The 26,611-nt window shown below is 36.2% G+C and overlaps 1 protein-coding gene and 1 long non-coding RNA gene across 6 annotated transcripts in view; one reads left to right on the forward strand and one right to left on the reverse strand.

The window, feature by feature from the left end:
* The window catches only part of PRKAG2 (protein kinase AMP-activated non-catalytic subunit gamma 2), a 458,678-nt gene that overhangs the window by 15,057 nt on the left and 417,010 nt on the right, over positions 1–26,611 (reverse strand). For 4 of the 5 annotated variants that reach the window (XM_069084042.1, XM_069084057.1, XM_069084063.1 and 1 more), the window contains 7 exons: positions 19,800–19,881; positions 17,998–18,056; positions 9,577–9,622; positions 5,559–5,613; positions 4,303–4,429; positions 1,411–1,576; positions 545–582 (listed from right to left, as the gene is read on the reverse strand). In XM_069084042.1, the coding sequence (XP_068940143.1) occupies positions 545–582; positions 1,411–1,576; positions 4,303–4,429; positions 5,559–5,613; positions 9,577–9,622; positions 17,998–18,056; positions 19,800–19,881 (573 nt within the window). The remainder of the gene's footprint in view (positions 1–544; positions 583–1,410; positions 1,577–4,302; positions 4,430–5,558; positions 5,614–9,576; positions 9,623–17,997; positions 18,057–19,799; positions 19,882–26,611) is intronic. The other variant, XM_069084051.1, reaches the window with a different exon arrangement.
* Positions 18,072–26,611, forward strand: part of LOC138158142 (uncharacterized) — a 34,734-nt gene continuing 26,194 nt past the window's right edge. The window contains exon 1 of the long non-coding RNA XR_011167565.1: positions 18,072–19,308. This is a non-coding gene — a long non-coding RNA (uncharacterized lncRNA). The remainder of the gene's footprint in view (positions 19,309–26,611) is intronic.

Genomic DNA, 26,611 nt, shown 5'->3' on the forward strand with positions numbered 1-26,611 from the left:
TTGTCTCAGAGTTATGCCAGAAAGGCCTACAGTTACCACACTGCTAAGGCACATTCCACAACCATCTATTGGCTAAGTAGAGCCAACAACGTAACTAAAAATGGTTTGCTGTTATAGCATCTTATGGAACATAAATATATATATATATATATATATATATGCTGGTACCCCATTCTCATAAAGAATATAAAGAATGCTTGGAGAAACTGATTATCAAACATAAACATAGGAGTTCTAAATAAATGGGTTTTAACATTATTTCATTTAATAAAAGTGACTATTTTCATTTAGAAAAGAAGTAAATAGGGGGCAGCTAGGTGGCATAGTAAATAGAGCACTGGCCCTGGAGTCAGGAGGACCTGAGTTCAAATATGACCAGATACTTAACACTTACTACCTGTGTGACCTTGGGCAAGTTACTTAACCCTAACTGCCCTCCAAAAAAAAAAAGTCATAAGTAGCAGCAAAAAGCATGAATTAGTGGCTAGATTAGGTTTTAAAATGCATTCTAGATATGAGTTGTAAGAAAACAAAAAATACTTACTATTACATCAAATTTGGAATAAATATCTACAACTTTTCCTAGAAGTGAAAATGTACATTAAAATATGTATTAGAAACAAATCAGAAGTTCATTTTCTTAATAGTCTTAATATGATACATTAAAATAGGATCATTAGAAAAAAATAGATATATTTAAATGGTCATGAAATTACAAATCTTAGTAGAGAATATGGAAATAAAGGGCTAATATGATCATTTTCTTGGTCTTCTTATTTGGATTCAGGGTTTACTTATCACATAATAAATTTTGATCTTCAATTTAACTCAATTTACTTAAACATTTCTTTTAAAGGCAGTGAAGTAACGGGGTAGTAGATGGAAAACTATCTTGGAATCATTTATACCTGGGTTCAAGGTTCTCTTGTGACACATGAGTTGTAAAACCTTAGACAGGCAAGTCAATTTAACCTCTCAGGACCTTGGACAACATTTTAAGACTACAAGTTAAAAAGCAGCAGCCAATCTGCTTTGGTAGAGGGAATTTCTTCATTGGAGTTCCCTGTGCCAACGTATCTAGACCAAAAGAACCCCCCAAACTCTTTATGTATAAAACACTATGCTAAGCTCTGGGTATACAAAGAAAAAAAATCACAGACTCTGCCCTCAAAGAACTTATATTCCACTGTGAGGAATGCAATGTGCACAGAAATACGAGAAGGGAGTGAACACCTTTCATTTGATATTTGACAGATTTCATATATATTTATTCACATATATTTAATAAATCTTTCTTTGATATACTAAGCACCTAAGGATACTTAGAATTAAGTAGCCAATAATTAAACATTTGTTTTCCACTTGTAGATAAAGTTTTCTATTCACATTACCACAGTTAAATGTACAAACCTGACTCATCCACAACAGGCAAAGCTGATATCCGTCTTTCTACAAATATATTCAAGGCTTTAATGATAGGAGTGTCTGGATGTATAAAGGCAATGTTGTGGTATGTTCCTATTCCAAGTTCATCTAGGTTCTGTTTCATGAAGGCAGGCTTTGGCATCTCAGACACCTAGACAGGAAGAGAAATGTAGATGCTCTAGCAAACCAAAATATGCCTTGGTGTTCAAATGCCCAGATTTGAGTGAAAAAGTAGGTATAAGCAAACTGAAGTTAGTCTTTTCTAATATTCTAACTGGATGTCAGAATTAACATGAAAAAAGTTACACACAAATATTACATCCTTTCTTCAAACAAATTTACGTTAAGATATTAAGTATCGATACTTGATACCATTACATTTTTATAAAATATTGAATAAAATAAGATGCTTAATATTGTTTTCTCCCCTCTGTCTTAGTTGGTTAAAAAAAGGTGGGTGGAAGAAGGATGCAACAGGTTTCCTTAGGAAACTAAGACCTGTAGGCCACCAATTTTCTGTTGCTGCTAAGAAGTCTATTTTGGTCCTACTGTCAGCATCAAATATTATTTAGTATGGACCCACATACCTACTACTCAAAGCATCTGTTGGTGGCTATTCTAGGCATAAACTCAATTAATCTTCATACCACTCCACCTCTATACACTGAATTCTCTTCTGAATGCTATCAGCTTTTTTCCATTAGGAAACATGGATGAGCTAGTTGCCTTAAGAGAATAAAACAGGATTTAAAAAAATAACTTTTCTTTCAAGGTGGGCTATTTTCAAAGGGGTAATAGGAGGAGGGAGAAATCAGAAGACAAAGGCCTAGGGGAATCTGTGACTATAACAAAATAAGGGCTACTGTTTCAAAAATCCACCTTTTAGAAAGGGTACAGCTGATTCCATCCTCCTGGTGGACCTTATAATTATCAGGAAAAGATGAACAATTAGAAGAAACAAAATGTTCAAGTCAAAGAGCTCATCAATATTCAAAGCATGAGAATCCTAGAAATTTAGAGAAAAAAGAAAGACCTATTAGGTCATCTAGTCCATCTTAGTATAGGAATTGTTCCCTACACTCTATGATATCTTAGACTTTTTTTGGTAAATATATAAAGGGGTAATATCACCTAAAGAAAATGATCTTATAATTTGGTAAAGATTAGGCTCAAACTGTTTCATTAGATTTATATTTTCTTTTTTTCTCTGCATTTCATCTAACTCCTAACTTTAATTCTAAAACCACGATTACCTAATTACCAAATTAGCCCAAATACAAGGTGGTATAAGTATTTCATATAAAATGACTTTTAAACTTTGATTAGCTCCTTTCACAGTACTACAGCACCCAAAGCACCTTGTAACTTGGCCATTAAACCACAACTACTAAGCTCTACTGTGTTCTTCAGAACATGACTTAGAAAAAAGACTTTGCTTATGAGGAGAGAGGCACTCTCTTTTAGGAATACTGACTCTACTTTCCTTGCATAATGTTTTTTAGTATTACATTTCTTTATTAAGCCTAATGTTCAACAAATCCCTCTAATCCCTTTCACTTTCCTTCTTAGCACCCATTTAAATATGAAAAGCAGGATTTGCATATTGAGCTCTTAGTCAAGTCATGGCAAAAGTCAAGGCAGGTGTTGGTCATCAGCTTGGTTTGAAATACAAGCAAATCAAAAAGGTTCCATGTGAAAAAGGGGAAAAAGGCCTGGTCTTGGAGTCAGATGAGATCAATTCACGGAGCTGTCCAAGTCATTTAAGCTCTCTCACCTTTAGCACCCTCACATGTAAAAAGGGGATGTGCTTGCCCTACTCATCTCACAGAGATGTGAGGAAAGAGTTTTGTGAACAGACAAGTGTTACTTAAGTGAGAGTGATTGTCATTATGAACAATAACAAAATGCCTCCTTCCAGCAGTTCTCTCCAGCACTAAGCCTCCCATCTTGAAGGTAACTGGTAACCAGAAAGGTCCTTGGAGGTGGGGGCCTTGGCTGCTTCCCCTCACACTGGCCTGATAGACTTTTTTTTTTTCCTAACATGGAGTTCAGGTGAAAAAGATCAGAAAAGCAATTTTGAAGTTTTTTTTTTTAATTTCATGACTTTATTAGCTCTTCTGAACCACCACTAAGACTCCCACTATTTCTGCTTACTATATTGTTTATATTTTCAAATTTAATGACAGAAAGCTTTCCAAAAAAAAATCACTCATAACTAATCAAGATCCTGATTTATTTCTGTGCTTTTCTTGTGATTGCCAACCAAACCACCAGTTAGTGATAACTGTGAGTGAATTTAAGTACTGGGCATGTATCTAGAACTGAGATCATCTCATTTCAAAGGCCACTGAATGTAAAATTTACAACCCTAAATTTGTACCAACATAACATTCTTTTTCCTAAAAAGTTCTGCTCTGTTTGGGTTTCTCTATTTCCACTCTACTTTATAAAGTAACTTTGGCTATAATGTCTTTCTGTACAAATATTTCTAAAAACACAGCCCCATAAAAGCTCTAGAAAACACTGCACAATTAGCTTACTTTTCTCATATGTAAATACTTCCACATCCTTAAACAAACAGATTTTTCCAGGTTCCCTCTGTTTTTCTCTACATATTTTGTATGAGAGAGAGGAAAATATTTCAAATTAGATGTAGAACTGTACATATAACCACATTCACAAGAGGAAGGGTTCAACTGTTTATTGGCAAGAAGCCTGAGTGTATGCAGTGCATATAGGGAGGTGAGAAACTAAAGTTTAGAAATGAAGATTTCAAAACTGTTTACCTTATTAATGGTGAGTAGTTTTATTTATTTGAAGTGAATTAGTTGAAGCAAATGCAACTAATTATGTCTTGCAGAAATATTTGCTACTTACAAATAGCTGAAGAAACTTGAGTATTCTTTTGTGGGTAAGTATATAAAGTGCGTTCCCACTGACAGGGTCGATAACTGGCAATCTGTGGATTTTATTTTTGATCAATGAGTATACAGCATCGAAGAGGCTGTGGAAAAATCATCAAAGCTGTTAGCAGATTGTGATGGAGAAATCACAAGACTTTTGGAGCATCACTGAATGAGAAACATTCTAACTACTTAAAACATGAATCAAATTTAAATGTGTTTTGAAGAAATTTTGTACTGAAGGAGAAGATCACAGCAAATTCACTTGTATATATCTATGCAATGGAACCCAAGTAAGGATAGTACTTGATTTTTCACAGGGTACGTTAATAAATCTCAGATGCAAGCAAAGAAAGAGGAACGATGGGAATTTAAACATCTCCAGAGAAGCCAGGCCAAGGAATTTCTAAAGTTAATCCATAATTCATCTGAAAATGAATAAGTGGTACACTTGCACACAAGACCATTAGACACTAATCAAGTCTAGTAAAGGAACAGGTGTTTGGCATTAATGAGTTAATGGTTTCAACTCTGACCTTGTAGAAAATCAGGCATACCCTGTATGTCTAGGTCTCCTGTTCAACTCTGCCTTTCTTAAGTCTGCCTATAAGAAAGCCAATGAGTGTACTTTTTTACTAGGATTTATATACAGAATCATTCCAGAGAATGTTACATGAAGGATAGTTCTTTTGTTCATTTCTGAATTAAAGCTTCCTAGACCATCATTAAACCTTTGGGCCATCAAAAAAGCTAATGTCCTTAGAACATGGAAGGAACTATCTATGTTATGGTATTTCTTCTTTGTCACACCAGATATCAACCCTAAATTTATTCACTTTTATCATTTTAATTTGGTTAGTGACCTTCCTTTAGAATTTAGTGGTAGGTTTTATATGACTGTAAATTTATCATACTAATAAATTTTTTTCTTTGATATATTTAATAACTGTTAAATATTTCCAAATTACATTTGAAGTTTAACATTCATTTAAAAAATGTTTACATTCTAATTTCCTTCCCTCTCTCACCCCTCCTCCACAAGCAATATGATATTCATTATACATGTGAATTCATACAAAACATATTTCTATATTACCCATGTTGCAAAAACACACAAAACCCTAAGGAAAAAAGAGTGAAAAATTATGCTTCAATCTATACTCAGTTGCATACTAATAAAATTGATAAAACGGAATGAATATTTTTTTTAAAGTTGAAAAATTAGCTTACCTTGCATCTGGGGATATATTCACTAAAGGCTTAAATGTTTCTTGTAAATAAAGTTCTGTATTTAAGAAAAGAAAATCTGTAGTTAGCAAGATGATCTACATAGCTTTTTAATAGCACATAAATTAAGCATCTCCATAAATTCATGGACTAAAATTAAAAGGATGAATAGCTCCAATCAAACAAATGCAACTCATCCAAAGTTTGTGTTAATTATATTTACATACTGTTAAAAAAAAAAGCCCCGATTTGTTACATTCTGCTTTGGTAAGCTACCCTTAAAGGAAAATTAAATATTTAAAAAACAATACGACAATAGACACAAAATCTGGAACTAAGATCAAATAATATGATAGTCATACCAGCAGAGGTCACTAGAACTCCATAATGTAATATCTTGAAAAAAAAAATACTGTACTAAAAATTCGTAGGCTGAGTCAAATTATAGACCAAATTCAGTAACAGAAAACATCAAAGTGGCAACTATATATTATTTTGCTGCGCTAGAATTTTGTTTTATTGAATATTATTTAAAATGAATGGCCATAAGCTAGGTCTTAAGAATTTTTTCCTAACACAAGTTTTCACTATCACGATATTTGTTTTAATAAGTTTTTCCCTTTAATCCAAGATATTAATACTCGTATAGAAACTCACTGTAATGTATTTATAAACTGGGACTTAGTATAAGAGACTTTGTCTTAGGGCTTAAATTATAAAAGCACCAAAACAACCCAGTTGAAGTGTTTCTTCAAACTTATAAATGGTCCCTTAATGTTTTTTTTACCTCAGTTCTCCTCCTTGACCTCTCTGAAACCTGAGATGATGCTGATCCTGCTGTATCGAGGTTCTGCTTCCCGTTCTTCCACCTCTGTCTTTTAAGTCTCCTTTGCTAGATATTCATTCAGGGCACGACCACTCTGCATAGGCGTCCCCTAAAGCTCTGTCCTGGGACCTCTTTTCTTCTCCCTCTATGCTATTTCACTGGGAGAACTCATCAGCTTTCAAAGATTCAACCATCACCTTTTATGGAGATGATTTTCAGATCCATTTATCCAGTTTTTAGCACTGTCCTGACCTTTAGTCTTACCAAGCAGACAACTTGACCTCATAGACAAAAGTGAACTTCTTACCTTTTCTCCCTCCTAACTCTCCTGTCTTCCAAAGCTCCCTATTATTGTCTGGGGTGCCAGCATCCTACCAGTCAGCCAGGCTTCTCCACTGAGGTATCAGCTTCAGCTCTTCACTCTTACTCATCCCTGCCACATACAATTTATTGGCACGCCCGGTCATTTCTACCTGCAGAGCATCTCTTGTTAAATACCCCCTCTTTTCTCCTCTGTCATAGCTGCCACCCTGGTTCAAGCCCTCATCCGCCTCGTCTTTCTCCAGTCTGGTCCATTCTCCTTTCAGCTACCAAAATGATCTACCTCAATTGCAGGCCTGGCCCTGTCACACTCCCCCACTCCTCTTACGCAAACTCCATTGGCTCCCTATTACCTCCAGGATCAAATATAAAATGTTCTGTTGTTTCCAAGAAAGTAAGGAAACATTTATTAAGTACCTACTATATACTGTAAAGCACTGTGCTAAGTGCTTTACAAATATTATCTCATTTAATCTTTATAACAATACTGGGAAGGTGCCATTTTACAGAAGAGAAAATCATTTATGAAAATATTTTTACCACTAAATGAAACTTCTAAATAAGTCATTTGAATACCATTTTTGAATGACAATACTTTAGAATTTCCATTTTGGTAGTTATACACAGTGACATGGCATCCAAAGAATTCTCAGTGTATGAAGAGTGCCAAGTTAAACTCTGCTGCCTCAGATGCGACAATCTATGAAGGTGACACATCTAGTTTCTCCAATCTGTTTCTCTCTCTAACCCAGTATCTTTCTACAATAAAGTTGGTTTCCTTATCACCTGCTTAACATGCCACATTAATTTCCACTACTAGACTCTCATACTATTTACTTTTGCTGGAATTTACTTTCCCTTCTTCCCTGTTCTAAATCCTAACTTATTTTGAAAATGGTTTCATGATTCATCTCCCAGAAGCCCTTGATAACTTGCCCTATCTCACCCATTCTGATCTAACTATATATTTATACAACCCGAATCACATTATCTCCTATTTGGCTCTCGTTCACTTGTAACATCTAGGTATATCATGTATGTGTGTCTTGCTTCCCTTACTCAGCTTTAACTAAGGGACAGGGGTCCAAGGCAAGGTGGTCTGGTAAATGCTTCACAACCAGCTCTCCAGGAAAAAAAATGTAAGCACAACCCATTTTAAAGTTTAATCTGCATTATTAACATTTTATCCATCACTTTCTTAAGCCTCGAAAATCAACAAAACAATAAACCAATCCCTGATTTGTCACTTTGCTAATATCAAGGTGTAAATGTTCACTGTGAGAGACCCCCTCAACTGGCTCCTGCACATCCCTGGGGCCACCTCTTCTAGTAGCTCATTTGTATTCCACATAGCCCCAGCTACATTCCTACATGTAGGAGACACCCAATAAATACTTATTGATTCAAGCAAAGTAATATAATTAGGATAAGGTTTTAACAGAGAGCAGTTTCATAGTTATGAAATTAACTTCCTTACAAATGGTTTATATCAGATAAGGGATGATATGGCAAAACAAACAGATTTCAAGTTCAAGTACAAGCTCTTCTTGGGGAAAATTCTATTTAAAGGACAAAAATTTCTATTAAAAAGACAACTCATGTAACATGAGTCAAATAACCTAGTTCAGAGTTCATTTATCTAGCTTTCTTTAGAAAACTGTCAAATTAAATTAAAATATAATTGTTGCTGTTCAGTCATTTCTGACTCTTCACGACCCCATTTGGGGTTTTCTTGGCAGAAAACTGAGAGGGTTTGCCCTGGACACTGGAAGGTTTGCCATTTCCTTCTCCAGCTCATTTAACAGAGGAGGAAACTGAGGCAGAGTGAAGTGACTTGCCTAGGGTCACAGAGTTAGTGTCAGGCCAGATTTGAACTCAGAAAGATGAGTCTTTCTGACTCCAGGTCCAGCACTCTGTCCACTGTGCCACCTAGCTGCCCCTAAAAGATAATTATTAACTTTTAAATAAAAATAAGTATGTGTTTCTTCTAAGGCAACTATTCTTTCTACACTTTTAGCACAAAGATAAATATTTAATGGTAACAGCAGATAATATTGTGGAAAGCATCCTGGACCAAGGACAAGTCACTTATCTTCTTCTGTATCTTTGGTTTTCTCATTTGAAAAATGGGGATAATATTTGTACTCTATACTAAACAGAGTTGTTGCAAGGAAGGTGCTTTATACATTGGTGTTATACAAATGTGAGCTATTATTACTATAATCTCAGAATGCAGATTTAGTATAAGAATTGCCTGGAATGTATTATGTGTTATGATGTATTAAATACTATGTATTAAAAGTAGTTCCTGATTAATAATTATGATGATGAAGACGATGACAACTTCTATACGGCACCTTAAGGTTTGAAATATTCTTACATGTCATCTAACTCAACTGATCCTCGAAACAACCCTGTGAATAGGTGATCTCTCACTCATTCTACATTTGAGAATCCAAAGTGACCCTCTTAAAGGAAGTACCTACCTTATGGCTTAGCAATTACAAGAAAATTCATGTCCAACATAATTTATAAAGCCTTCTACCGTAACTCTGTGAAAACAGCTGAGTAAGCTGGGCCCATTTTATACAGGATGGCAGAGGCCAAGATAATGCAACTAATTTGCTTAAGATTATATAACAAAGGAAACCACTGCTGAATTTGAATCTGTTGCTTAGCAGACTTTGCCGCCTTCTGCTACATACCAACCAAACCTCTATTCTGAAGGGGAAAAAAATACTGTTTTAATTAACATGTTTTATTCTTGAATAGAGAGAAATAGAACTGATGGGGGAAAAGTCTATTTATATACAAAACCTAAGTCAAGATTTCTTACTCAATATTAGATTCTTAGCAATTAAAAATGATGCTTACCCCTCCATGTTTCAATCTTATGTTCTTCTAATTCATAAATCTGTACCTGAAACAAGGGAAGGAAAATGGTCTTTTGCAAATGTGTATTTATATATGGGAAATACTGGACAAGAAAAAAAGGACATTCTGATAGATGCAACAACCTTGTTATAAACTAACAATTCAGTAGATGGAATTAATCAAGATAAAAATTCTGGAATGTTGTGAGATGAAGTCAGAAATATAGAAAGTGTTTTGAGTTGCTTAAGAAGATGCTTCATAAATTTAAAGCATACATACTAAATCAGTACCTTGATATATAAACTTTAGATGATAAAATATTCCAGCATATTAAGTTTGAATTATAGTCTTGACAGTGCCTTTTTCTAAGAACGTGGAAGATAACATCTTTGAAAATGAAGAAAAAGCAGCTAGTAAGGTCATAGGCTGAAAGTGAGTTTAGTGACACACCATTATTTACTACATGGGCTCTCTCACAGCCACACAAATTTTTCCTGAGTACCTGCTATGTGCTGAGTACCATTCTTGTTGCTAAGGAGGCTACAGAAGTAAGATATGTTCTCTACTATTAAGAAAGTAGAAACTGAGTCAGGAAAACAAGTATATACACATTAAATAATCAGTGCTGCCAGAAGAGCTTGAGGGAACCCTCACAGCATGGTAGGTAGCCTGTAAACTCATGGGAGGGCAGAGACAAGAGTCACACAGGATAGGCAGGCCATGATGGGTTGTGAGTCTCACCTGGGGGGGAAGAAGGGGGTTGTGAACTGATGAGATCACTGATCCATTTTAGTGTTTTAGTCTTAAGTACTGGAAACGATATGGTTATGCTTTAAAATATGTGATATATACTCCAAGTACTACAGAAACTCAAAGCAGAGTAGATAAAATGTGAGTTATGGAGACCAAAGAGGACTATAAGGAAGTACTGACCTACACTGAACTTAAATTTAAAGGACAGGCCTTCTGGGAGGGAAAAGGAAGAGCAATGTAGATGAAGGCACAAAGACAAGAAAGGGATGTTTGTCAGGTAGAGAGGATGTCACCCTGACTGTAAGTGTTCAACATTTGTGATGGAGAAAGAAGGGGTAAAATAGGAAATATAATTATGGAGGTCTTGAAAGGCCTGAGAGGTCAATCTGAATACACAGTGCTAGATCCTGACTGAGAGGGCATAATTTTTGATGTTACATTTTTAGTCATGTTACATTTAGTCAAATGAAATAATGAGTGTGGATTAAGATCTCCAAGGGAGACTATGTAGAGAAAAGAGGGCAGAGGGCTGAGACTTCAGTAATTTCATTTTGAGCAAAAAAGGAAGAAGAAGCCAAGGAGACAGAGGAGAAGTTAGGGGAGGTGCAAGAGGGAGGAAATGCTTCAGAAGCCAATGGTTAATATCCTGAACGTACAGTAGCGACTGATCTACTTGAGCACACTCAAGATTAGGTATAAATAAATACCTCACCTAGAAGATGACTCTTTATGGTTACAGTGCTAAAGCAGAGAATCTGCTGCTTTGACTGGAATGTTGCACCTATTGCTACTAAATGCACCAGAGATAAAACTTTAACAAAAGAAAGAAAGGCTTTTGATGGATTGTCCCACTTGTATCAGCAATCAAGCATTTTATTAAGATACCGTGCTAGTTGCTGAGGGCACAAAACCAAAACAATCCCTGCCCTCGAATCCTAATAGGGAAGCAATCTACACATATATAGGTATGTACAAAGCACATTCAGGGAATGTCAGGGAAAGGAAATTTTTGGGGAAAGGAATTAACCACTGGAAGGATCAGGAAAGACCTCATGATAAAGGTAGTAGGTGCTTGAACAGAGTCCTGAAGGAAACCAGGGATTCCAAGATGCAGAGATAAGGAGGGAGTGTATTCTACTTATGGAAAGCAGCCAGGACAAAGGCCACGACATAGAGGATGGGATGCCATGTGTGGGGAAGAACAAGAAGGCCAATTTAACTACCAGAGGTGGGAAACCTGCGGCCTTGAGGCCACATGGGGCCCTCTAGGTCCTCAAGTGCAGTTCTTTGAATCCAAACTTCACAGAACAAATCCTTTTGTGGGGATTTGACTGAATCCAGACTTCATAGAACAAATCCCTTTATGGTATGTAGTCCAGGACCTGAATTAGTATGGACACCATTGAGTGAAGGTATTGTAGATAGAGAAAAGACAAGATATGGCAACTGGCTAGATATGTTGTAGTGCAATGATAGTGAAGAGTCAAGGGTGACAATGAGTCTGACTGAAAGGCCAGTGAAGCCTCTGACGTTATTGGGTAGTTTGAAAAAGGGGTGAAAGAAAGAAGATATTGTGTGGTATTTTTGGATATGGTGAGTTTGAAATGTCTATAATATAATCAATTTGAAATGTTCTATAGACAATTGCTGATGTGGGGATGGAGCTCAGAGAGAGACTAGGGCTGGATATACAGATCTGGAAGTCATGTATAAACAGATGCTACTGAAACTACGGGAATCAAGTGAAGGAGTGAAGGAAGAAAAAGAATAAAGAGAAGAGGCCCTAGGGCAGAGCCCTGGAGGACACCCACATTTGTACGTGTGACTGTACAATGGGCAATGTAAAAGGAGAACAAAGAGAGAACAGGGTCATGAAACCCAGAGAGGAGAGAGTACCTGGGTGAAAAGGGCGGTCATCAGGGCAAACACTGCAGGGAGGTGATAACGACTGAGAAAAAGTCATTAGATTTTGCAATTAAGAGACCACTGGTATCTTTGGAGAGAACAATTTCAATCGAGGGCTGAGATCCAAAGTCATATTTTGGAGGGTTCAGAAAGCAGGAAGAATAGAGGAAATGGAAGTAATAGAAGTGGATAAGTTTTTCAGAAGACATTGGCTGTGAATATAGGATGATATTCACAGAGATGGGAGATGAGGACAGAGGAGATTTGTACATATTTGTTAACAGAAGGCAGAGTTAGTAGACATGGAGAGAGCGAAGATTTGAGGGTGAGAGAGCAATCTGATAGAGAAGAGGGGGATGGGGCAGCTAGGTGGTGCAGTGAATAGAGTACCAGCCCCGGAGTCAGGAGGACCTGAGTTCAAATCCAACCTCAGACACTTGACACGTACTATCTGTGTGACCTTGGGCAAGTCACTTAACCCCAATTGCCTTGCCTTCCCACCTCCAAAAAAAAATACATGAAAAGAGGGGGATGAGATCAAGGGTACATTAGAAGAGTTGTCCTTGAGGAGATTGGCCACCTATCCATAAGAGACAGGATTAAAGGAAGAAATTGTAGGAGAGGATATGAAGGGTTTGTAATATGAAGAGAAGGGAAAAAGAGGGAGTTTGTGTAAATGACCTAAAGCTACTACATGTATGGAGATTCTTAACACTCAAAATAATTATGAAAATAATTAGAATTTTATGACTGACAAGGGTTTTAAGAGGTCATCTTGCCCAATCACATCAATTCATAGAGAAAAAAATTTGAGTCCCAAAGAGATAAAAGTAACTCATCCAGATCATGTAGCTAATTAGTATAAAAATTCAGACTAGAAACCCTATTTCTTAATTCCTACTCCTACGCGTCCTCATTTACATCATGCTGTAGTCACCAGAGAGAAGTTAAAATGAAAATAACTCTGAGGTTTATACCCATTACAATGGCAAAATGCTAAAAAAACAACATTACAAATGCTGGAAGGGTTTGGGAAGACAGGGACATTGGTACACTGTTCGTGGAGTTGTGAATTCATCCCATCATATGGAAAACAATTTGGATCTAAAGTAGAAAGGTCACTAAAGTGTACGTACCTTTTCATTTCACTATTGTGTTTCTATCCTAAGGAAATCAGAGACAGAAGGAAAGGTCCCACAAATGCAAAAACTTATAGCAGCATTTTTTTTTTTTGTGGTAGCAAAACCAAAAATCTGGAAACAAAATTAGTAACCCATTAATTGGGTAATGGCAGAGTAAATTGTAGTAAATGAAATAGACTATCACTGTGCTTAAAAAAATGAAGAATTCAGAGAAACTTGGAAAGATTATGTATGAACTAATGCATAATAAAGTTAAGCAGAACCAAGAGAACAAGGTGTGCTGACCCCAATAACATAAAAGAAAAAGTTCTTAAAAACTTTGTAACTTTTTTTTTTTTTTTTGCTTTTTGGAGGGGGGAAGGTAGGGCGATTGGGGTTAAGTGACTTGCCCACGGTCACATGGCTAGTAAAGTGTTGTGTCTGAGGCTGGATTTGAACGCACGTCCTCCTGACTCCAGGGCAGGTGCTCTATTCACTGTGCCACCCACTTTTGAACTATTAACAAGGTAATAACAAATTCTGACTCCAGAGGAGTCAGTACCTCCAAAGATGTGGCCTAAAGGTACAGAATAAAGGACAAGATGGCCAATTGTTAGGGTTTTATGCCTAATTTCTTCTCTTTTTTGTTTTTCCAAAGGATTCATGAGGGAAATGCAGTGCATTGGGAAGGGCCAGTAATGGAAAATAATCAGTAACCATTTATTTCTTAGAGAATCTTTTAAAGACTATTTGACAATTATATGAAGATTGGCATAGGGAGAGACTAATGGAGAGAAGACAACCAATTAAGAAACTATAATGGTAGTCTAGGTAAGTGCTAGTTAAAAGCTAAACCTGAGTGGGGTTGGTGGCCCTGTAAATGCAGAAAAGGGATGAATGAGTGTGAGAGATGTGGAGGCAAAAGCGACAGTATTCTACTTTGTATCTGCAAGTCTCTTTTTAACTCTGTGGACCAAGATGCCCCTCCCAAGATAAGGTCATCACTTCTGATTTCACCACCATGCTCTTAACTCAGCCTGGGACATTCAGCACCTTTCTATTTCCCTCAGCCTCTTCTCCCTTCTGACTGGAGGGCTGGAAAGTGGCACACTCAGCTCCTTCCAAAGCATCCTTTAGAGAGGGCAGAACTTGAACCTGCGGCTCGCTCCATGATGCACCTGCAGCTCTGTTTGGTCTGAACTCCATGCAACAAGATGGCCCCTGGTGCCCGCTCTCTCCCCTCAGCCCCAGGTACACTTTCCAGCTTCCTCTTGTAGATTTCCTTCTCCCAATAGCTTGTAAGCTCCTCAAGGGCAGGGAATGTCTTTTGCTTATTTGTATGCCCCAGTACTCAGCACAGTGCCAGGCACATAGCGGGGGCTTAATAACTATTGAGGTGAACTAAATTGGTGACTAATTTGACCTGGGGAGTAAGGAAATGTAGAAAGGAGAAGGTCCAAGGTGAACTCTAGGAGTTATGTAAGTTTAGAGACTGGGAATGTCCTATATCAGACAAAAAAGTTAATTTAGTCTTAGGTTCCATTAAAAGACATCACGTCTAGGATTAGGGAAAGGACGGCCAAACTGTCCTTTGCCTTGGTTGGACCGCATCTGGAATATACTAGAGTATACTGGAATTCTGTTTTGGGTACCATAATGAAGGAGAGCATTGATAAATTGAAAGCAGGTGCTGAAAGGCCTCAAGGTCATGCATAAGAGGACTGATTTAAGGAAAAGGGAATGTTTAACCTGAAGAAGACTCAGGGGAGACACAATGGCTCTCTTCAAGTATTTTTTTTTTCTTTTTGGAGGGGGGAGGAGGCAGGGCAGTTGGGGTTAAATGACTTGCTCAAGGTCACACAGCTAGTGAAGTGTTAAGTGCCTGAAGTCATATTTGAACTCAGGTCCTCCTGACTCCAGGACCGGTGCTCTATTCACTGAGCCACCTAGCTGCCCCTCTCTTCAAGTATTTTAAGGAGTTTTATGGGAATTATTAGACTTATTCTGCTGACTCTGGGGACCCTCTGGCAGCAATGAGTAGAAGCTACAAAGATACAGATTTAAGTCCAATGTAAGAAAACACTTTATAAGAATATAAGGTATTTAAAAGTGGAATGGATTTTGCCTCAGGAACCTAGGAGATTCTGCTCTCACTAGCAGTCTTTAAACAAAGTTTTGATAGTCACCTGATGATTATATTATAGGGGAGATTCTTGTTCAGGCACGGCTTAGAATGAATTAATTCTGTGGCCCCTTCCAACTCTGAGACTGTGTGATTCTGATATGATCCAACAAAGGAGACTAGGGAATAGTAGTTAGGTAGAAGGAGAACCAAGTGAAAATGTCATAGATATCAAGGCAGGACAAAGTACCTAGGAGGAGGGACATACAAGGGTTTTAAAAGCTGAAGAAAGGAAAAGGAAGAGGAGGCCTAAGAAGAGGCCATTAACATTTAATCAATACAAAGATCACTAGCAACTCTTGGGATATCGGTTTTGGTAGTGAGGTCATAATAATGCTCGTGTCTTTTTTCTGTGTCTGTGACTATACTTCATCAGGGTAGTGAGCTCTGGGTGTGGAACGCCGTTTGTCTTGACAGCTCTTCTCAAACTTCTGATCTTACAGGCAGTAAGGGCACTGATGTTAAGTGACCACACATCCTGTGGTCATGCAGTCAGGATGTGTCAGAGGCAGAACGGGAAACCTGGGCCTCTTGTTTCCATGCCTGGGCTTTCTATACTGCGCCATTTTGCCTCTCCTGGTATGTATCTAGTGTTGAAACTTCTCTTAAATTTTAACATCCATGATCTCTTTTGACGACAGTCCTGTGAAGGGCTATTATCATCTTCTTCATTTTTATGTAATAGGAAACCTAAGAGTTCAGAAAGGTTATTAAATGACTTGGGCCAGCAGGTGGCGTAATGCACAGAGTGCTAGCCTTGGAGTCAAGGAGACCTGAGCTTGGCCTGGCTTCAGACATTTACGAGCTCTATGAACCTTGGCAAGCCTTCTCTGCCTCAGTTTTACTCATCTGGAAAATGGTGATAAAAAAGAGATGTTGTAATGATTAAATTAGATACATGTAAAATGCTTTGTAAATCTTAAAGCAATAGATATTGACTCTATTTGAAGTTATCATTCTGTTACAATACAGTCGTTGGTTCTAGCCTAATGGAAATATGCAGTGGGAATCCCAATAATGCCACCACTTTAGGGGATTCATTATTCACACTCTCAGGGACCTACCTGTATAAATGTTGGCTACTGTCATAATGAATATGATTATGATTATCCAGGATCATACAGCTAGGAGGTATCCTGGGCAAGAATTGAACTCAGTTCTTCCTGATTCCAATCTAATGCTAGATCCATTACCCCACAGAAACCCAATTACAAGGGACTAAGGAGGGGGTGGTAAGGCAGTGAATGCACTGAATGTGCACTCCTCTTCCTAGGAATCTAGCAGTTATTATTAAAACCTTATTCTTATAGTTTGAACAGTAAATATAGTATTTGCTCATTTTATAATTGATCTGCAAACACCATTTCCCCAACTTTTGCTCTGCAGATTAAAAAAAAAACACATGAAGAAATGCCTTATTACTCTAACAACTGTATGATATTTCCTTCTTTGTCACCTGTATGACTGTGGGAGGCAGCACAGTCTAGTGAAAAGAACACTGGACTTGGGAGGAAAAGGATTTGGGGTCAAAAATCCAATTTTGCCATTTACCACCTGTGTGACCAGGGGCAAGTCACTTAATTTCTCTGGGCTTCAGTTTCTTCTTCAGTAAGATGGTCTAGATGACCTGTGAGGACCTTTCCAGCTCTAATTCTAGAAGCCTATTCAAGGGTTGTACCAGATAACTATTAAAGACCCTTCCTCTTTAAAGTGCTTTGTAATTCTTTTAAGAAATAAGATAAATCTAGGAATTAGGAAATAAGATAAGTAAATATGTATCTTATTTCTCATCTTGAATAATCAGAAATATTTTAAAAACAGAAGTCCTTTACTGACTCAGGCCCATGGTCCAGTCGGTCCTTTATTCTACCTTTAAGGCATGTTCTTCATAGGGTACTGATAGCTGTTCCTCATGGCTCAAAGGTCTGAAGTATATCCTTATGATCACTAACTTTAATCTCTATTTATCATCATACTATGATCATCATACTATGATCTCCTTTAATACCTGCTATGATTGGGAAGTTATTTATATTTTCAACCTACATCATTTCTTTTTTTTTTTTAAAGCAATTGGGGTTAAGTAACTTGCTCAAGGTTACACGGCCAGTTATTTCTGGGTGTGGTGCTAAGTATCAGAGCCCCGATTCGATCCCAGGTCATCCCAACTCTGGGGCCGGTGCTCTTACTCATTGAGCCACCTGGCCGCCCTGTACATCATTTCTTAGAATGATTAATTCCATAGGTTTAATGCCTGCTATGTGAGGAAGTACTTTTTTTCATTTTTCCTAAAACTACTTCATTCAAGCTTTAAAAAAAATAACTCCTACAACTGGAGTTTATGCTGATATATTTAAGTAATTAACAAATTATATTTTACTTTAAAAGCTCAGTCTTGCTAATTAGAGTAGATTGTATTTATGCTTATTCAATTACTGACATATAGATGGTGTCACTTACCATTGGAGATTTATAATATCTATGTAGTATATTTATGAAATCTGTAATTGTTAGCATTCCTGGAACAAAGAATCACATGTTAAAATAAAACAATAAACATCTACAAGACAGAAATTCTCAAATGATAAATGAGGACTTAAGAAGCATATAAAAAGCTCTTAAATTAGTTTTAAATGTTATTAACAACATAGAATATACTATTTTGCATTTCATTCATTTGTTAATTAGGTTTACACCCAAATGAACATTAACTCAATTGAAATCCAAATTACTGTTAAATAAGTTAAAGTAGTGGAAATATTTTGCAAATAAATGAAAGAAAAATTGTTCCTGATATCTTTATAAATGGCCACAAAGTATACTCTGTAGGTAAAAAATTATTTTTATCATTTTATAATAAAAAATTTTATCAATTTTAGAAATATGATTCTTCGATGGAGATTTTTTTTTGCGAAGTACAATAAAACAGCTGCTTCAAAGGGAAAATTATTTCATTTATAGATTTACTAGAGAAGAAATTGGATACAAAGTTATTGTAGTCTGAGGTTTCCTAAAAATTTTAAAAAGAGTTTTCTAAACATGCTCCCTGAAGGGAAATGACTCAAATTTGCAAGAATAAAATCCATTTGCCAAATGATAAATGGTAGAAAAGGATACGCACAGGTAGTCCCTCAAGGGAAGAAATTCAATCTGTCTATAGCCATATGAAAAAATTCTCCAAATCACTAATAACTAGGGAAATATAAATGAAAGTAACTCTGAGGTTCCACAACAAACCCACCGAACTGGTAGTATTGACAAAAATGGAAAATGATAAATGATGGAGGGGCTTTAGGAAAACAGGCATTGTTGGTGCAGCTGCAAATTGTTTCTATCAGCTGGGAACTACCCCCGCAAAGTTAATACGTTATGCATCCTCTTTAACCTAACAATACCACTGCTAGGTCTACAGAGCCCAAGAGATTCAAAGGAAGGAACACATGTACAAAAATAGTTTCTAACAACTTTTTTTTTTTTTGTAATCACAAAGCACTGAAAACTAGGATGCTGATCAATTGGGGAATCCTGTGTTATCAGAAATGAGAAAGAGATGGTTTTAGAGAAGGCTGGGAAGATGTATAAACTAATGCAGAGTGAAGTGAGCAGAACCAGGAGAATTTACAGTATAACATCAACAATATAAAAGCAAACAATTTGAAAGACTTATCAACCCTGATCAATGCAATGATCACCCATGATTCCAGAGGACTGATGAAGAATTCTACCCACCTCCTGACAGAAAGGTTACAGACTACTATGTAGAAGACACAGGTACTTTTTGGACATGGCCAGTATGGGGGGGACGGGAGAGGATTACATGGTGGGATTACTTTTATGATATAGAAACAAAGCCCAGTCATCATAATTACTAACCTACCAACTACCTATATTAAAAATAAATAAAGCTTAAGCACTAAATTTTAGACAGACACTAAGTACACAAGTGGTGATTTGGCTTCTGCATCCATGTGTGCTGGCAGAAGGACCGCCATCTATCTATTAGGAAACTAGAAGCCATGAAATAATTGGGAACTTTTTGTAATTTGAGAGAAGTCAAAAAAGTGTTTTCAATTCCCTGGCAATACAGATTCTTCAGAAAAAGAAATCAAAACATAAATTAGATTCATTAGTATTTTTACTAATTTGGAAGATCATTTGAATTCTCCAATTAGTACCACTTAAATAAATAATAAAAGCAAAACATTTCCTGGCTTTCTGTTTCTTCTCTTTTTAGTCTTTTTTTTCCATCCTAAGTTCCTTACCTACAAAACTCTGTTTCTTACTCTCCCACAGTGGCGCTGCTCGAACACCATTCGCTACCAAGGCAAAAAAGGCCTTTTTAACCTGAAGAAAAATAAAGACACAGTACATATAGTTTAAAGCTTCACACATTAGGAAGAAAAAAAAATGTAACTCTATCTAAATACATTTTGTCTAATCTACCTTTCCAACTTTAAATTGGACAAGTGTGGTATACCTAAAATTTAACAGAATTCAGAGAATCACATTCCCTTATCTACTTGGCATATATGATTTAAAAGTAAATTTTAAAAAATAATATTATTTGCTAAATCTTCTAAAAACAAATAGCTTGAATAATGATTTTTCTTATTTTTTTCTATACTAAGGTACTACATGGATACATATTCTTAATACTAGAAATAATAAAATAACTAAATTTTAGGCATTAACATTTCTTAATTTTACATATTAATATGCAGCTACTAATTTACTTGTTATAAAGAACAAACATATTATGTCAAATATATAAGATAAAGGTTTAATTTTATTTACAAATCTGTAATTGGGCAGGATGACCTGGCCATCAGATGAACTCATGAGAAAACGAGTCACTAGAAATAAAGAAATTGTCACAGTAAGAAAAGCTTGCAGTTGGGGGCAAAACCATGGCTATTTGGGGCTGTTCTCTATCCCTAAGTTACTAGTAGGACTGCCTTCTTTGGACTATGCTGGAAATGATGAGGGTGGGATTTCACTCATTTAAGGAATAGTGGTGGAGAATACGTGTAATTTTTTTCCCCTTTTCTTCATCTGTTCTAATTACATATTTTTGCTGATTCTGTGCTTTTGTCTGCCTAGATTTAAGTAATGTAGACCTAAGGCAACTTAAGATATCTCCATTTTCAAAAAGAGGTGAGGAATGGAACCATATATGGCACGCTCATCAGAAAATAGTCCTACAAAGATGATTCTAGCCCATGAAAGGCTAAGTGCTAATTGATCCATGGGAAATTTAGTTCTTAATGGAGCAGGTTTAGGCTTGTTATACTAAGAAATGTAAGCTTTTCCTGCACTGAGAAGCATGTTCTCTCTGAAAGTAGAAAATAGAAGATATAATTTCAATAATTCTGGTTTACATTCATATAACATTTTAAGCTCTGTAAAGATTTTTATATACATTATCTTATTATCTAACAATAACTCTGTGAAGTGTTGGTAGTACTGCAAATTGATTCAACTGTTCTATAAAACAATTTGGGATTATTTAAGAAAAGTCACCAAAATGTTCACACCCTTTGAACCACCAATCTCAGTATCCCAAGGAGGTCAAAGATAGAAAAAAATGGGTGTGTATGTATGTACATGTATATACACATACGTGTATATGTACATAAATACATACATACACACTATATATATTTATATACGCATTCACAGCAGCACTTTTTTTGTGGCAGTAAAAATGAAATAAAGTGGTGAATGGTATGAACAAACTGGGGTAAGGCAGTATGACTGCACCATATAAAAAATGACAGCTATAATATAGTCTAATATATATTTAGAGAAACATGGGACAACTTGAATGAACTGATATAGAGTTAAGTATGCAGAACCAGGAGAACAACATAAATCATGGCTGCAAGAATATTAACAAAAATAACACAAATAAGCAGCCAAATTCAAATCACCTGCAATAATCCATTTCTGTTCTGGCAAATAAATGATAAAACACATTTCCCTTCTTTTGGTAGTTGGTTGACTTTAACTATTTTTCTTTGTTACAAGGGGGGAATTTAGAAAAAAAAATAATAAAGTCCATGGGGAGTCCTGGAAAGACAGGGAGAGAGAGAGAGAGACATCTTGGCAGAGTGGTTAGCATGCTGAATTTGGGGTCAAGAAAATATGATTCAAATCCCGTTTATTACATGTACTTAACTTTGTGACCTTGAATTAAAAAATCTCAGTCTCTTTGAAAAATAAAAATAAAAAAATGTTGAAAAAAAAAACAAGGGGGGAATTTAATGGTTATGGGATTTATTAGTAAATGTCTGTTATATAAAAGCAAGTCATCAGTGATTAAAAAAACTTAGTGAGAGAATGCTATAATAATTATTATTATCCCTATTCTATAGATGAGGAAACTGATGCTCAGAGAGGTAAAGGAGAATGAGACTTCTGGGAAAACAAAGGCAGCCAGGTCATGCTAGTGACAGCAGAGTATAAAGAAAAGTCAAATGGCATCCTGAGGCTAATAATGTGCTCTACTAAATGGTTTGACATATTACTGGTTTATGTGCTCAAAATTGCCAAACCCTAACCTGGAAGCCGTTGCAAATAAATGAAGTGGGGCTGGGTTTGGGTAAGAATGGTAAGAGGGGATGAAAAGGGAAGTCAGATACAAATAATATGTAGATACAAATGAAACATTTAATTTAATAACGCATCATTTGCAAAGTCATAAATGTGATTTTTCTCTTGTAAAATAATCACTACCACAAATGCTGATCCATAAGGAAAGCAAATCCGAGTGATTTTATGTATAGCATGTACACTGTTCTACTCATAATGATCTAAACAACTGAATATTTTATGATCTCTCACAAAAGACAAGTACTTATAATAATTAAATCTTGATGTTAATGAAGAAAGTCATCTTCCTTAGAGCTTAGTTCTTTTTAGGAATGGACAACGGATGGTGATATAAGATCATGGTTTCTGAAAGTAGAAGGTGAGTTAAAAGACAAAGAGGGAGAAGAAATTTTTGGAAATATCCCTCAGTGAATTTTGTCCAGGGGCTTCTGGAAGACAATGTGAGCTACAGAGATAGGTTTTATCTAGAAAGATTTTTAGCTAGCTTCAGGAAAACTAGGAAAGTAGAAAGTAAGCTTTCTTCAGAATGGAGATGAAGTTGGTGGGGAGATATTATGCTTTTTGAATATTTGTACCTAGAATAAGGTGATCCTATGTGGTTATGGCACAGAGAAATTCTGTATTTCTGTCTAGAAAGTAATCTTTTTAAATTTTTATTTTAAAGTACTCCAAGCCAAGAGTTAATATTAATTTTAAAGAAACATTATTATTTTTATGGCAGGGGTATTTTATCTAAAGAACAGACTAATTCTGCTTCCCCCAGAGTAACATCTCCATCAAATTAATGGATTCCTCAAAAGCTGTTCAAAAAAGCAATCTAAAATGTTACTAAACCATTTTTCAAGGTTGCTGTAACAAAAATAAAAAGAATTTTTATTGGACGCAGTGATCCACTTTCATCTGGGTGTATCATAATTATGCAAACATGCTATATATAAATCTTTAGAAATGGATAACATCTGCTTAATTGTGACATGAAATATACTGCTGAAATTAAGTAAACATAAATGGGTCAGTGGTAATATATGCACACATATATATTCATGAGAGATAAAATCAATAAAGCTAGAGTTCAGAATAAAAAAAAAAGACCGTATAGAGACTTTATTGTCAGTGTGTTTTGTGGTGATGTCACTGCTGAAAAAAAGAAGTAACTGAAGATGAAAAATGATGGCCCACTGAAGTCGATCCTTGCGAACCCAGACCTGTTCCTTTTTTGAAACGTCTAGTGCAGTGGTTCTCAGAGTGGGCCATAGCACCATGAATTTCATGAGGTGAGATTTTTCACATTCCCCAGCCCCTGCCCCCAGCATTTGCTGCCTGCCCTTCCTGGCTTGGTTTCAGGAAGATCACAATAGCAGCTCTATTCACAAAGGCAAAAAGCCACCTTTTCTGCAGTGAGTGCAGGGGAAGAAGAGGGTGAAGAGGGTGAAGAGGGTGAAGGGGCAGGGGAATAAAAAAGAGGAGCGGAACAATCCTAAGGCTGCGGTAAAGAGACAAGGAGGCCGACTATGCAGAAATGCTTCCCTGCTCCAACTTGAACGAATGTTCACTGTGCTGTAATTCCTTATGGCAAATAATATCATGGAGCCACTGGGGGCAGTTAGGCTGTGCAGTGGATAGAGCACGAGGGCTGAAGTCAGGAAGACTCAAGTTCAAATCTGCACCCAGACACTTCCTAGCTGTGTGACCTTGGGCAAGTCACATAAACCTATTTGCCTCAGTTCCCTCATCTGTAAAATGAGCTGGAGAAGGAAATAGCAATATCTTTGCCAAGAAAACCCCAAACAGAGTCATAGAGAGTCAGACATGACTGAAAAAACTAAATAACAAAACAAAGGTCTAATGTATCTTCCACTAATCCACTAACTAATTCATTTCTCTACCTGAAATAATATAAAAAGAAACCCACTTCACTTCAAAACACAGAAGCTTTATGTATATGAAAACATGGAATATATGAATGGTTGCAGACAACACTGGATTCTCCCCTCTTTAAATGTTTCATAGAATTTAGTATGGGTGTTCTGAAACACCTGCCCCTTTGTTTGAGCAGTGATCCTTCTTAAACCCTGAGGAGAAAGAGTTTGTGAAACCACAGCTTTAAGTATCAGACACTTTGGATTCTTGTGGTCATTTTTTTTTTTAAATTTAAAGCAATTGGGGTTGGGGCGGCTAGGTGGTGCAGTGAGTAGAGTGCCAGCCTCAGAGTCAGGAGGACATGAGTTTGGATCTGGCCTCAGACACTTAACACACACACACAAAAACCTAGCCATGTGATGTTGGGCAAGTTACTTAATCCCAATCGCCCTCCAAAAAGCAAACAAAACAAAACAATTGGGGTTAAGTAACTTGCTCAAGGTTACACAGCCAGGTGTTTCTGGGTGGGTTCTAAGTGTCTGAGCCTGGATTCGATCCCAGGTCATCCCAACTCTGGGGTCGGTGCTCTTACTCACTGTGCTACCTGGCCGCCCCTCTTGTGGTCATTTCAAAAAACTTGCACACACACAATGCTGACAGAAAATGATATGTATGAGAACTTATTTTTTATTTAGGTTAAATCAAATTAAGGTTAAACTTTTAGGAATATCTCACACTTCACAAAATAAAGAATGACATGGAATAATACATCCTAATTTATGTGGCAAACCTTATAAAGAAGATTTTCACAAAAACCCAAAGTATCCTTTATGTTTCTGAAACTTGTCTTGGGATATAATTTCCTAATTTAAGAAAAAGTACATAAGTTTTACATTCCTAAGAAAGCCTTTTATGACTTTTAAAAAAATTGGACTTAAAAGATAGTGAGCCAAAATAAAGTTCATTTCAAAACTTACAAAGTACACAGTATATGTTAGCACTGTACTAGGCCAAAAATTAAGCATGCCTTCCTCCCCCCAAAATCCACATTGAGTTTTTACATATATATTTTCTGGAAGGTGACTTAAAAACCTGGATATACTCAATATCTATTATTTATATTTTAAGAAGCAGCACTTTTTACTTGTTTTGAAATTATTTTTCCTAATGTACAAGTGAAGCAGGTCAGAAAGGTCCTCTCTACTTTAAAAAGTACAGCAACTCTGAGATTGCACAATTTTCTTAAGGTATTGGCCACTGTTAGAAGTGGAAAGAAACTAAGGATTTTTGAATTTTCATATTGACTAAGCCTGGCCCCAAAGAAGACATAGGAGAATACACCTCCCCCCACTTCTTTGCAAAACTGGGGAACCATGGGTGGGGAATACTGCATATCATGCCTGGTTTCTTTCGATCTATTAGTTAATATTATATATTATCTTCTCTTTTCTTCATCTTTTAAAAATATGTTAGATAAGGGATGGCTCTTGGGAGGTGGTAAGGGGAGAGAGAATGGGAAATATAAGTGATGTAAAAACAAAAGACATCAATAAAAATTTATTTAAAAATAATTTCCAGATCTCAATCCTGCCAAGCAGTTTCATGCTGGCTTTACAACATTATTTATAGCTAAATTTTTTTGTTTAATATTTAATAATTTCAATAACCTCAAAAATTTCAGTGTTTGTTCTAGTCTTTACCAAGTAATATTCCATTCTAGTTTATTTATTCCACCTTACTAAAGGGCAGAAGTTTTAAATTAAATGAGAAGCCAAATAAAAATCTGACCTAAACCACCTTTACAGTAGTAGCCAGAGCACTACATGACGCCACTCTCAGTTGTCCTTTCCTTGAATAAAAACAAAGTTAAACTTTTGATAGAAAGTACTTTTATTGATAATAAAACTTTGTGGCTTTTGCCAAACATTACATGATTGTTTTAGAACATATGTCTGTAGATTGTACTGATAACATTATGGAGAAGCTATATAAGCAACTTATATAATAAGTAAATATATATATTTACTTATATAATCTATTAACATTATTAAATATATTTATATATTATAAAAATATATAATATATTCTATAAATATATAAAGTAACTTACATAATAAGAGCATAGAGACTACAGGGGAAACAAAATTAGTGCACACTAAGATTACTGTTTTATAGCTTGATATACCCATACACACATAAAACCTGTTTTAGGGGAGAATTATAAACCACTCAGAAAATTTACAACAGCAAAGGGGTTGGTGCTGTTACCAATTAACCAAGAAACAGAGAAAAAGACTGGTCTGGCCTAGTTCTAATTGGCACTTAGAGAGCTGGGAAAATTCCTGGGTGCCTATAAGAGTTCCTTTCTTCTCAAGTGACAGGCAATCTGCCCAAACCACTGCCAATTTAAATTAAAGATTTATAAAGCATCCAGATGTTAATATGTTGATTAGATGAGTTAAAACAGACAACAAAGTTTTAATCTAGAAACATTCTTTAATTGGATGAAAACCTAATCAGGACCTAGTTTCTACAGAAGAGTTTGTGGCAATGTATGTGAAGTGGGACATCTGTGTTTCAGGAAACTAGAATCTGATGACTC

The sequence above is a fragment of the Petaurus breviceps genome, unplaced genomic scaffold (assembly GCF_028583685.1).
Source record: "Petaurus breviceps papuanus isolate PSGF00001 unplaced genomic scaffold, PetGlider_PUasm1.0 115, whole genome shotgun sequence".
Classification (NCBI taxonomy): Eukaryota; Metazoa; Chordata; class Mammalia; order Diprotodontia; family Petauridae; genus Petaurus; species Petaurus breviceps.